Source organism: Mustela lutreola, chromosome 9 (genome assembly GCF_030435805.1).
Source record: "Mustela lutreola isolate mMusLut2 chromosome 9, mMusLut2.pri, whole genome shotgun sequence".
Lineage (NCBI taxonomy): Eukaryota > Metazoa > Chordata > Mammalia > Carnivora > Mustelidae > Mustela > Mustela lutreola.
Genome location: NC_081298.1, coordinates 77,776,192 through 77,789,894, shown reverse-complemented (window position 1 = coordinate 77,789,894; position 13,703 = coordinate 77,776,192). Strand labels below are relative to the sequence as shown.

At 36.0% G+C, this 13,703-nt stretch overlaps 1 protein-coding gene across 2 annotated transcripts in view; it reads left to right on the top strand.

Moving 5' to 3' along the window:
• ASB3 (ankyrin repeat and SOCS box containing 3) overlaps positions 1-13,703 on the top strand; it is a 104,958-nt gene that overhangs the window by 67,512 nt on the left and 23,743 nt on the right. For both annotated transcript variants that reach the window (XM_059187652.1, XM_059187653.1), the window contains exon 7: positions 673-870. In XM_059187652.1, the coding sequence (XP_059043635.1) occupies positions 673-870 (198 nt within the window). The remainder of the gene's footprint in view (positions 1-672; positions 871-13,703) is intronic.

The following is a 13,703-nucleotide window of genomic DNA, read 5'->3' as shown; positions in this document are numbered from 1 at the left end:
GGAGCTCCACATTGGGCTCCCTACTCAGTGGGGAATCTGCTTCTCCCTCTCCCTCTGCACCTCTGCCTCCCCCTGCTTGTGCCCAATCCCTCCCCGCCCTTGTTCCCTCACTTGCTTGTGCTCTCTCTCAAAGAAGTAAATAAAATCTTAAAAAAAAAAGAATTCTTATTTCTCCCTTATGAAAATACTGTTCATTTCATGGCACTCACCGTACTTAAATATTCTTACTAATTAGAAAAATAAGATTTTAGTTTATTTTAAAAAAGAGAAGTTTATTTTAAAAAAAGAAAGGAAATTATTTTCTTGATATAAGTTCATATATGGTATAATGAAGTTTTTAATTATTAGATCCTAAAATAGCTAACAAAATTTGAATTGGGAAGAGGTGATGGTGCTGACAAGATAAATAGTGGGAAAAAAAAGTATAGCCTGTTTCATATTTATTTATGGTAAAAAGATTAAATTCTGTTTTAGATAGATGTGAGGACTTTTGTATAAAGCAACAATAGTAAGGGTAACATTTTGGAGTGTACAGCCTGTAATTAATGTAGGTAGAAGACAAAGACTTTACATCAATCAGTGGGTGACTCTTAAAATATGTGCTATAGAAATGTTGCCTGCACTCATGTATGTGTAAAAACATTAAATGCTCCTGAATTTGTGTTGTTACAGAATCTTGGACTTGTTAATACCACTTACCAACCGGGTTTGTGACACTGGGCCAGACAAAGTGAGTCCTGTTTACTCAGCAGTATTTGGAGGGCATGAGGAGTGCCTAGAAATGTTACTCCAGCATGGCTACAGCCCTGAAGCCCAGATGTGCCTCGTCTTTGGATTCAGTTCTCCCATGTGTATGGCTTTCCAAAAGGAGTATGTATATTTGTTGTTTTTATTCTTTTTTGTATGGAGAAGTATTACCAAGTGATTTTCTTTTATGATGAAACTTAATATCTCATATGCTAAATTGTTGACTTAACAAATAAATAGCCTCTGTGATGTACTTTGTTCCATCAAAGTATTGTGAAAATGAAGTGATAACGTCAGAGATTTTTTTCTCTTCTCTTTTTAGACCTGGATTATATATATATATATTTTTAAAGATTTTATTTATTTATTTGAAATAGAGAGAGATCACAAGTAGGCAGAGAGGCAGGCAGAGAGAGTGAGAAGCGGACTCCCTGCTGAACAGAGAGCCCGATGCGGGCCTCGATCCCAGGACCCTGAGATCATGACCTGAGCCGAAGGCAGAGGCTTAACCCACTGAGCCACCCAGGCGCCCAAGACCTGGATTATATTTTCATTGTAGCCACTTTAGAGAATATTTTCAGTGTATTAAAGTAAATGCAGGGTGGGCACCTGGGTGGCTCAGTTGGTGGAGCATACAACTCTTGATCTCAGGATTGTGGGTTTAAGCCTCACGTTGGGTCTAGAGACTACTTAAAATTAAAATATTAAAAAAATAAAGTAAATGCAGGATTTCTCTGCTAATTCTTGGTTTTCAAAACAATTCAAAAATTAAGATAAACATTAGTTGTATGATGAGTAAGGCCTGAGGATCTAATGTATAACATGGTGACTATAGTTGATAACATTGTATTATATAATTGAAATTTGCTAACAGAGTAGAACTTAAATTTTCTCACTAAAAAAAGAAAATGATAAACGTGACATGATGGATGTGTTAATTCTTTGTGGGGGGAATCCTTTCACAGTGTGTATATTTATGAGATTATTATGTTGTATGTTTTAAATAAAATCTTTTCTGTCAGTAATACTTTAATAAAGCTGGGGGATGAAAAAAGAATTTAAAATGACTTTATCAAGTAAGGCATTGATTTTATTTCAGTTTTTTTTTTAACCATTTGAAATTTTTAAGACTTGTTATTAGCCTAAAAATGAAACTTTAGTTTTGTAAATATTATTGTACTTTTAATGTATTTAGTATGTGGCATTTCTTTATGTGAGTAGGGTAATTAAAAAGTCTTAAAATATTTGTTCTGCTAATCTTCTATGATCCTGTGAAGTAGAATAAATGAAGAATTACTGCTGTTTTATTAGCTTCTGGCCAGTACTTGTCTGTCAGACTCCTGAGGTTTTAAAATAGATAGTAAGAATGAGGCCAAGTGCAAGAAAAACCATAGAGTAATATGTAGGGTCCATACATTAATGGAATAAGTTGTGCAGATAGACAATCTTGGTTTTTTTTTTTTTTTTTAAGATTTTATTTATGTATTAGAGAGAGATCCCAAGTAGGTAGAGAGGCAGGCAGAGAGAGAGAGAGGGGAAGCAGGCCTCCTGCTGAGCAGAGAGCCCTGCGGGGCTCTACCCTAGGAACCTGAGATCATGACCCGAGCCAAAGGCAGAGGCTTAACCCACAGAGCCACCCAGGCACCCCGACATTCTTGTTTTTAATGATACAGAAGAGGTTGTAGGCATGCCCCAAACTTCATTGGCTCTCCTGAATTCACTATTATGGATAGCTCACCACTATTTAATTGAAATGTGTATCAAAAATTTATTTTCTAAAAAAAAAAAAAAAAATTATTTTCCAAGCTTTTCAGTCTACCATTTTTAAACATTTGCTGTGTAAAATAGTAGTTAATCTTATTTATTCTGAATGTAAGCTTCCAGGTATATATTGTAGTCTGAATATTTGGGGCCTGGGTGAATCTGAGTATCTGGGACCTACTTTATGCATTACTTTCATGATTTCATAGTAGTGTGTTGTGTATCCCTTCAAGTTTTATCTTTCTAAACACTTCTAGTTTTTCTTCAGTAGGGCTGCATGGGTAACTTTAGTTGTTTCAGTTGTCTTTCTTTATATGTATCTAAGTCCATTATATTTTATTATTAGGTCAGAATTGAACTTGTAAAAAATTATATTGGAATATAATGGTTTTGCATAGTTTTTATGTGTTTGTCCAATATGATGATAGTCTTCTCTGGCCTTCAGTTTACCTTCTGGAGAAAGAGCAGCTAAGCTCATCCCTCATCAGCTTCTAAGTGTTGTTTGAATTAAACCATATGACATAGTGGCGTGTTAACCCTGAAACACTTTAAAATAAAGTTTTTCTGCCTGAAGAATCAGGTAAATTGAGCCTTATGGGACAGAGAGTGTGAGGGGAATTCTGGAGAAGAGAGAGCTGGAGAAGGGTTCTCTCTGATTCTCGGTATGCATCTGCATATGTCCCAAGGTCACTCCAACCTTTGAATGACAGGCCCAGATTGCTGAAAACAAGATTTAAACTGTCACCCAAGTCTCAGAGTAACCCCTTAATGGCACATTTGATGGGACCAGACCCAAAATGGCATAATAAAGGCTTTGAGAACTGAATTGACATTGCAACTACAGTCTGTGGAAGGTGAAACAAATTGTAGTCTGAACTTACTAGGTTATATGCCTGCTAAAATAAACAAGCTAAAATCAGTATTCTTCAAAGGACTAATATAGGACACAGGACATAGAACCTATACAACAGTAACATCACAATATCTAGGATATAGTCTAAAATTACTTGTCATGTGAGGAACCAATAAACTATGCCCAGTTCTCAAGGGAAAAGAATTAACAGGTGTCAAACCTGAGATAATTCAGCTTTTGGAAATGTCAAGTAATTGAAAACAGCTGTTATAATGTGCTATTTAAGGTAAACATACTTGAAATAAATGAAAGATAGAAATTCTCAAGTGAGAAATAAAAACTGTAAAAGAGGAACCATGTGGAGATTTTATAACTGGAAAATATAATATCTGAAATGAAAATTTCTCTGAATGGGCTGCATAGCGGAATGGAACTGACGTTAACTTGATGATAAGCCAATAGAAATTATCCAAAGAGAAGAACAGAGAGAAAAATTGGGAGAAATAAAAAAGGACAGAGCCTCAGTGTCCTGTGGGACAGTATCAGCAGGTTAACGTTGATATCATTAGAGTCCAGAAGAAGAAAAAGAGATTGTTGCAGGAAAATTATATGAACTCATAATAGCCAAAAGCTTCCCAGCATTTGATAAAAAATACACATTTATGGATTTAGGAAGCTCAGTAGATCGATAAAGGATGAAGCCAAAAAACAGTAACAAAAAGTGTGCTCAAAAATAATCATATGGCTGAAAACTGAAGGTAAAGCAGCAGCAGTGTGCTATACAGTGGTCCTTGGTCATAAACATGGGCTAACAAGCTTGATTTTTGCTACTCGTGGCAATTTTGCTCTGTGAAGTAACCCTCTAGACCACAACTGAAATCTGGTTTGGTGGCTTTAAAAGGGCTTATCAGCTATTTTTTTTTCCCTCTCCCTTGTGGGAACTTGTAATTGGACCAAATGTGTTCTTAATTAGCAAGGTAGGTTTTTCAGTGAGAAAAGTCACTCGAAGATATTACTTGTTAGCCTATGGGGAAAAGCTTAAAACATCAAAATACCTATTTTATGAGGGTACATTCTCCTAGTCTTTCTACTTTTCATTTGTTTGCCTGAGATCCATTGCAATAGATTAATTTTGAGACATCTTTGCCATTATTACCTGCTTTGTGGGGAATTTAACTGAAAGGGAAGCCTTTCAGAAAGGACTAAATCTAAGCGATAGTAGCATCATAATCACCTATGCTCACATTTAATGTGTGTATATGAAAGAGTTGACTTAAGTATAGTACATTGCATAATTTTGGGTACATAATAAAAAAATACTAAGGCTAATTTTTTTCCTCCCTGCCATCTTCCTTTTATCTAGAAAACAATATCAATTAAACTTTAAAATCTGTACATTTATATTAGCTAATAAATGCCTGCTCTTAGTTTACATGTCAATCACTGTACATGCAATGTGAGAATCATTTGATTATTTTGGAATTCCATATAAAACTTTGCTGATCAAGCAAGGAAAGTGTCATTCTCCCAATAGGTTTTGTTTTAGTATATGAAGAGGGTAAAATAGCCAGGTGTCTGGAGGAAAAAATCAAAATAGGAGAATTTGTTAATCTGTTGTTATTTCTTTTAGCAAGTATAGCATCTTAAAATTTCGATTCTCAGGGGCACCTGGCTGCTCAGATGGAAGAATGTGCTACTCTTGATCTCAGGGTCATGAGCTCAAGCCCCATGTTGCATGTAGAGATCACTTAAAAGAAAAAAAGAAAAAAAGATTTGGATTCTCTATAGTCACACACTTAAAAATTAATTAAAACAATTTAAGTTACCATTTAAAAAGCCAGGATAATTGAATATAATTTTCATTTAAAATAACTATTATATGCTTTTGTTCCATAATAAAACAATATATGAGTTTCCTTTACTCCATTTATCAACTATTAATAAGAATTTGAGTTAACTTGGAAGACTCTGTTTTCTGAAATTAATTATTATTAAATATTCAAATTTTCAGAGATTTGGTAAGATAATGATCTAGGTTTAGTGGTGATAAATTTTGAAATTTTATTTTTATGGCAACCATATGTTCTTATAATTTTAGTTTGTTTTTTGCATTTGTGTGTTTTTTGATAGTTTTTAGCATTTCTCTGAGAAATTTAGTATTTGTGGCCCTTGCACTTTTGGCCTGTTGTGTTTCAGTAAGTTTTCATCTGCTTTTATGAATAGTCCAATGAATATTGAAAGGTGATGAAAATAATAAATATAAATAATGGCTCTGGGTTTTAAGTTTTGCTTTTTTTATTTTTTTAAAGATTTTATTTATTTATTTGACAGAGAGAGAGAGAGATCACAAGTAGGCAGAGAGTCAGGCAGAAAGAGAGGGAAGCAAGCTCCCTGCTAAGCAGAGAGCCCGATGCAGTGCTCTATCCCAGGACCCTGAGATCATGACCTGAGCTGAAGGCAGAGGCTTAACCCACTGAGTCACCCAGGCACCCCTTAAGTTTTCCTTTCTTAATTGTTGTTTTTTTTTTTTTTTTTAAGAATTTATTTATTTATTTGACAGAGATCACAAGTAGGCAGAGAGGCAGGCAGAGAGCGGAGGAAGCAGGCTCCCCGCTGAGCAGAGAGCCCGGTGCGGGACTTGATCCCAGGACCCTGGGATCATGACCCGAGCCAAAGGCAGAGGCTTAACCCACTGAGCCACCTAGGCACCCCTTAAGTTTTCCTTTCTTTATTGTTTTATGTTTTATTCAGCCAAGTTAACTTTTTAGCTCAGGATTCTAAACATTTTTGTTCTTTATCCCTTTGAGAGAGGATAAACTTCTATTTGAAGCAATGATCTTTAGCTCTTCTCACCACAGTTAGGAATGATGGAAAGGTGTCTCCTCCGTCACTGTACAAAAAGCAGTCTTGTTCTTTGGGGCTAAGAAGTTAACAGCTGCAGTGACATGAAAGCATCTTTCAAAAGCATGGTTAAGTAATTCAATTCAAATGAGAAGATATAAGAAAAAGACTTCTTTTAACGAATGGGTGAAGAACTAGGGAAACTTAAACATTTCAGTACAATTTGAGCAAGCGTTATTGCCTTTTATAGATGATTGTAGAACACGATCATGGCTTAACTGACTAGATTTTTGTCTTTTTAATTGATACTGATCATTGTTATCACATTAGTTTTATAGAAATTGTGTCCAATCTCATCATCATATCACACATGGGTACACCTGACAGGACCTAATGTCTTCATTTTGTTTTCAACTGTTAGTGGAGAGCCATTCAGTAAAACTTATTATGTGCCCTTTTGATAATTCAGCCAATAAGTTGGTTAGATGTTTTGTTGGCTAATTGGACATAAAATAATCAAGATGTTTGTCTGTTTTTAGTTGTTTAAAATAAGTCTTGTTATGTTGAATTTCCTTTTACTGTGCTTCTGTTATCAGGATAATGTTTCTGTATACATTTTTGAATTTCAAAGACCAGAATGATAAAAAGGGTACAATCCCTAAAAATAAGGCCTAGGCATTGTTTTTTTAGTTTTTAAACTTCTCCTCCCTATTATCTATTGATTTTCACTATTTTATAACATTGCATTCTCTTAATGTGTCAGTTAGCTCTTGATATTCATGTTAAATAAGATGGACTATTTCTTTTTAATTCATAGGCTTTTCAAGAGTTTTCCAGTTCTTCATTGGGGTTTGAGAGAAAATTTGTTTTAAGTGTTAGGGGACTTAACATGCTTATTTCCATGTAATCTGTATTTTCACCAAAGATTATCTAAGCCCTAGGGTCTATTGTTGCTCAATGGTATGTGATAAGCTCATTTAGAACATAAGTTCCTTGTGTTTCTGGGTTTACACATATATTTGAGGCTTTCTTAATAGCTTCCCCAAAAGCTCAGGGCATGCTGACAAAGTTTTATGATCATCCACTTCATTTTATGTTTATTATTTGCCATATAAATGGTAGTTTTGTTAGAGAAGGGACTATAAATGTGGTACTAGGTGGTCACATAAACCTTTTAGGAGTGTGCTCTTGTCCTAACACAAGGCTGATAATTGGAAGATGTTTAGAGCTGGGTTTTCCAAAGTGTTTTTGTAGGATGTTAATTCTGTGGGTCATTAATAGATATTACATAGGACACAGGGGTTTCTATAGTTAATTAAGTTTCGGAAACACAGAGTTAAGCAAGGTTCACTAAGTTTTTTTCCTGAAAGGTTTCCAAGAATTTTTCTTATGGTGATGTCTATGAATTCTAAAGAAGAGAATGAGTTTACACAAGTTTGAGAAGTCTGAAAACAGGGCAGAGGGAGAGGAAAAGAATCCAGGGCAAACACAGACTTCTGTAGAGCACAAAGCCCGATACGGGGCTTGATCTCACAACCCTGAGACCACGATCTGAACTTTTGTTCCTGTGTTTAAAGACTTTTTGGAGATTTTAAAATCTCTTTATTATTTTCAGATTAACAATTGGACCTGTTAAAAAACTCAACTGAGTAAATTTGAAGATCTTAATTGGCTTTATTAAACAATTTATGAATCCAGTGGCATCCTGTCTAGCCAGTAGAGGGAATCACCACTGAACTAGACTAAAGAAAGGTTTTTAAAGGCAAAGAGAGAGCATAAAAAAAAGGAGACAGGAACTGACTATCAAGAAATGAATGCATTGTTTAGACAACGTTGGCCTCCTAAAGGGTTGGAAGAGTCCCTCAGTATTTTCCAATATTGACCAGGAAATTCCATGTTGACTGGTTAAAGGTCACATTCCTTACGGAGTTGAAACTGCAGTTAGGTTATGTTTTAAGTCTTAGCTTACTGACTTGAGGCCTTAACCCAGGTGATGCCATGTGGGGCCCATGATTTTTTTTTTTTACAGATCCATGTCTTTAATTTTAAAGAAAATTCTTCTGGGGTGTGTGGTTGGCTCAGTCAGTTAAGTGTCCGACTCTTGATCTTGGTTCAGAATCTTGGTTCTCCCTCTCCCTCTGCCCTTCCTCCTGTTCTCATACTCTCTCTCCTCTCTCAAATAAGTAATCTTAAACAAAAAATACTTCTTGGGGGAAAAACACAATACTGCTTCTGAGATGTGTCCAGAGGTTGAAGAAGGTGTTTTGGCATTTAATTTGAAAATGTGACTAGCATACTTTATTTATAATTTTTTTCTAGCATTATTTTAAAAAATAAGTTCATTCTATAGTTCTCTCTTTTCTGACCTCAGTGTATACCGTAGAGGATTTCTCAAATATTTTCATCATGGAGCCTTAGTCATATGGATCATTTTCAGGGTCTTGTGTTCCTTGGAACATACTTTGGGAAACATAGGTCTGGCCTTAAAATATTCCTCAATTTGATTTAACTATTTCATGAAGCATTCAGTTTTCATAATAGAGAAGCAATATTTCATATATTTGCTGTATTCACTGGTAGATTCACTGGTATATACTCACTGGTAGATTTTGGTTTGATATTATACCAGTTCTACCAGTTACCAGTTGTGTGACTAAGCGTCACAGTTTTTGTGTCTAGAATGGAGATAATAGTATAACTTACTTCTTAGGGTTCTTGTGGGAATTAAGGCAAATTTCCCATGTAACACATTTAACATAGTGCGTAGTATAGAATAAATACTCATTAAAATTTCTTGTTTTAAAGAATTATATGCGTGTATGTTCCTCCCACATTTTAGAGATGAATGGTTTATCTTTAGGCATTGTTCTTAAAATTTTCTTAGCAGGAGCCACATGTCTGGGTGCTATATTAAAATTTTAATGAGAAAGTCACTAATTGTTTTATAGTTTTTTTCTGAATAGAAAATGGCTAGGGAACCCATCTGTAGCACTTACTCTAACAGCTTGCATTTAGGATTCTCATTTACCTTTGTATTCTGTAGCAAAAGTGTGTTTCAAGAACTAAATCATTAAGAGCTAAAGTTATCAGTGGTTAAGCTGTTGATGGCTTCAGAGCACTTGAGGGAAGAATTCAACCAGTCCCTGAATTGCACATGTAAACACTCATGCCTTGAAAATTGCCAGGCTTCTTGAGAATTATATATCACACTTGTAGTGAGGCAGTTTTCTCATAGTTTACCTACATATTTATTGGAACTCGTTCAACAGTCCATGTGTAGCTTGTCTATTCTATAGTGGAATCAGCAAGTAATAACTGCAGGCAAAATAATGAGAGCCTAGTCAAATGAGGTCAAAGTGGTTGAAATAAATTGGTGATAACTGTTTAGAGCCATCAATCAGAAGTATATTCTTTTTTTTTTTTTTTTTTTTTTTTTTAAAGATTTTATTTATTTATTTATTTGACAAAGAGAAATCACAAGTAGATGGAGAGGCAGACAGAGAGAGACAGAGGGAAGCAGGCTCCCTGCTGAGCAGAGAGCCCGATGCGGGACTCGATCCCAGGACCCTGAGATCATGACCTGAGCCGAAGGCAGCGGCCTAAACCACTGAGCCACCCAGGCGCCCCCAGAAGTATATTCTTTAGCATTTTTTGTAGTGCAAGACTGCTGCCAGCAAATCTCTCAGCCTTCTTTTATCTGAAAAGAACCAAAGGAAAAAATATATACCTACAGGACTATTTTCAAGAATAGTAATATGAATGATGGACTTCAAATCAGGAACAAATAGCAACATGGTAGGCAGGCAAAAAGGTTTTAATTTTTATGAAGAAATTTTAGAGGGGTGCTTGGGTGGGAGAAATGGTTGAGCATCCCATTCTTGTTTTCAGTTCAGGGCTGTGAGATCCAGCCCCATGTTGGGCTCTGCCTGCAGCGTGGAGTCTGCTCAAGACTCTCACCCTCTCCCCCTGCTGTCCCCACTGCCCCCACCACACAATCTCTCTGTCTTCTTCTCTCTCTCAAATAAATAAATCTTTTTTTTTTTTTTAAGATTTTATTTATTTATTTGACAGAGATCACAAGCAGGCAGAGAAACAGGCAGAGAGAGAGAAGGGAAGCAGGCTCCCTGCTGAGCAGAGAGCCTCATGTGGGGCTCGATCCCAGGACCCTGGGATCATGACCTGAGCCGAAGGAAGGGGCTTTAACCCACTGAGCCACCCAGGTAAATCCTTTTTAAAAAATTTTAGAATTATTGATTTTCCTTTTAATTTTTTTTTTAAGGATTTATTTATTTGTTTGAGAGAGAGAAAGACCACAGTGGGGAGGGGCAGAGGGAGAGAAAGAGAGTCCCAAGCAGACTCACAGACTCACACTGAGTGCAGAATGCAATGCTGAGCCTCCATCAGGGGCTCAGTCTTCGGATCAGCTCAGAGATCACTACCTGAGCTGAAACCAAGGGTCAGGTGCTCAACTGATCCTGCCACCCAAATGCCCCTCAGTTTTTCTTTTCCAATTGCTATGTAAATAACTAAAAATAAAGCAGATACTGTTTAAGGTTTTAACTAAAGAAAAGCACAAACTGGAGATTAGAGGACATGGATTTATAAAAATACACATAGATTAGGTAACAGTTTACTTGTTTACCACTATTTGTTGCTATTTACTGCTTATTAAAGTTTACTGCTTTAAAATTTTGATTTCAAATTATATGCATAAATCCTCAGAAGTAGTTGGTTTCACATGACAGTGGCTTAAACATTTTGTATTTGTTTTATCTATAATTTTTATGCTCTTATTTACTTAAATTCCATGATATTGTGATTAATAAAATATTTTTTGTATTTATAGTTGTTTAATATAGCATTAATGCCATGTGCAAAGGGAGAATGATTTTTTTTTTTTAAGGTTTTAATTTATTTACTTGAGGGAGAGAAGAGTGAGAGGGAAGGAGGGAGAGAGAGAATGAGAAGGAGAGGGTGAAGCAGACTCCCCGCTGAGCAGAGAGCCCAATGCGGTGCTCCATTTCAGGATTGTGAGATCATGACTTGAGCTCAAGGGAAGTGCTAAGCTGATTGAGCCACCCAAGTACCCTGAGAGAATGATTTTATTACATATTTTCTTCCACAGTTGTGTACATAGTTATTTACTAAGCTTTGAGAGAGTTAAACTTAAAGCATAGTTTTTAAGATGTGGTCACAGGGCCATCAGAATTGCAGTTTTTGATGACTGTATCATATTTTGTACTTATCCACTATTATGTTGTTAAACAGGTAATTTCTTTGTTTTTGAAGTCTGTTACAGATAGTGCTATGGTTAATGTTGTACAAATAGGATATAATTTCTTTTTGTCTTGGATAAATTCCCAAGATTTATACTTACTCTATTCTATTCTACTTATTATTTTTTTACTATTCTACTTCTTTCTTTCTTTTTTTTTTTTTTTAAGACTTTATTTATTTTATTTGACAGAGAGAGAGAGCACAAGTAGGCAGAGAGGCAGGTAGAGACAGAGGAGGAAGCAGGCTCCCTGCTGAGCAGAGAGCCCGATGCGGGGCTCAATCCCAGGACACTGAGATCATGACCTGAGCCGAAGGCAGCGGCTTAATCCGCTGAGCCACCCAGGCACCCCTCTACTTATTTATTTCTTAAAGTAAGCTCCACACCCAACGTGGGGCTTAAACTCATGACCCTGGGGTCAAGAGTTGCATGTCCCATTGACTGAGTCAGCCAGGTATCCCCTATTATGTTTTATTTTAATTGTTGTTTTATTTTAATTAATTTTAATTAATTATTAATGGTAACATACTATACATATAATTTTATTTTACAAATACTTGTATAGTGTTAGTTTTGTGTGCCAAAAAGGTAAAGTAATTGGTTCAGAGTTCCATGGATAATAAGCTGAGCATGCTGGCTCCAGAGACTGTGCCTCTTATAACTTTGCTATGATATCTCTTTTGATACGTCTTGCCCAGTTAGCTTTCTCAGAAAAGGGTTACTCTTATTTTCAGTCAGTTCAACCACCACAACTTACCAGTATTGGATGATACATTAAAAAAAAAATAAAAGTAACCAATTTAATAGATATAAAATGATATACTTATATTCTACAAAAGTATTTGATAAAGAAGATTAATTCAGAAATATAAAACTAAGTTAAATTTTTGTTCATAAAGAAGCTTTTCTTGTTTTTACCATTATAAACTTAAAATAAAAGGGAAATTAAGACTCTTGCTAAAGGAAATGGTATCTTGGAAATTCCTAGAGTGAGTCAGTCCTCTGTTTTTAGGGATTGATGACATTTTTTAAAAAACTTTGCTTCTGGGGCTCCTGAGTGGCTCAGTGGGTTAAGCCTCTGCCTTCGGCTCGGGTCATAGTCTCAGGGTCCTGGGATCGAGCCCCATATCTGGCTCTCTGCTTAGCAGAGAGCCTGCTTCCGCCTCTCCGTCCGCCTGCCTCTCTGCCTACTTGTGAACTCTCTGTCAAATAAATAAATAAAATTTTTTTTTTTAAGATTTTATTTATTTATTTGGCAGACAGAGATCACAAGTAGGTAGAGAGGCAGTCAGAGAGGCAGACAGAGAGGGAGGAAGGGAAGCAGGCTCCCTGCTGAGCAGAGAGCCTGATGCAATTTGGGGCTCGATCCCATTACCCTGGGATCATGACCGCAGCCGAAGGCAGAGGCTTTAACCCACTGAGCCACCCAGGCGCCCCTAAATAAATAAAATCTTAAAAAAATAAATAAATAAAATAAACTTTGCTTCTAAGTATTTTGTTGTAAGTACTTAATTGTATGAAAATACCACAGTTTGAGAAGAGTTTTCTATTTGTCAATGATAATTTTAAAAATTATCTACTTAATATGAATGTTTTAAATTCTAAGGGCACTACGTCTTCATAGTTGAAAATTAAAAACCATGCAGGAGGGTAATATACTTAAATAAATACTTAATTAAAATCTTTAATTAAAAGGTAAAATACTCCCTTTACCCTGGTACCCTAATCTCAATTCACTAGACCCATGAAGGGGTTGCAGGATGAGAGGCCCTGAAATGTATCACTTCAGCATAAAGATTGTTTTGAGTTAAAAGTAGTAAAAACCCAGCAGATGCAAGAAAAGCTCTCTGCCTCTCCCGAAACTACCTAACTTTACATTGGAAAGGAGAGCCTGCAACAGAAAGAGAACTATTATCAGAGACTTCCCTTTACCTAGGGAACTCAATCTGAATAATAGGGCAACCTTATTTTTCCAAACCCCTCATTTCACCTTTCTGCTAATGAGCTCTCTTCCCTTTGTATCCTCAGGCCCATATCCTGCTCCTTATAAGGGTCATGTTGCTTCCTTGTCTTTGGAATTTCATGTCTATATGGATTCTCCATACTTACACCTATTAAATTTTATTTTCTCCTGTTAATCTGTCTCATGTCAGTTTGATTCTGAGTCCAACTAGAAGGACCATAGGGCAGAGGAAGTTTCTCCTTCCTGACGCATGTCACAGCCTT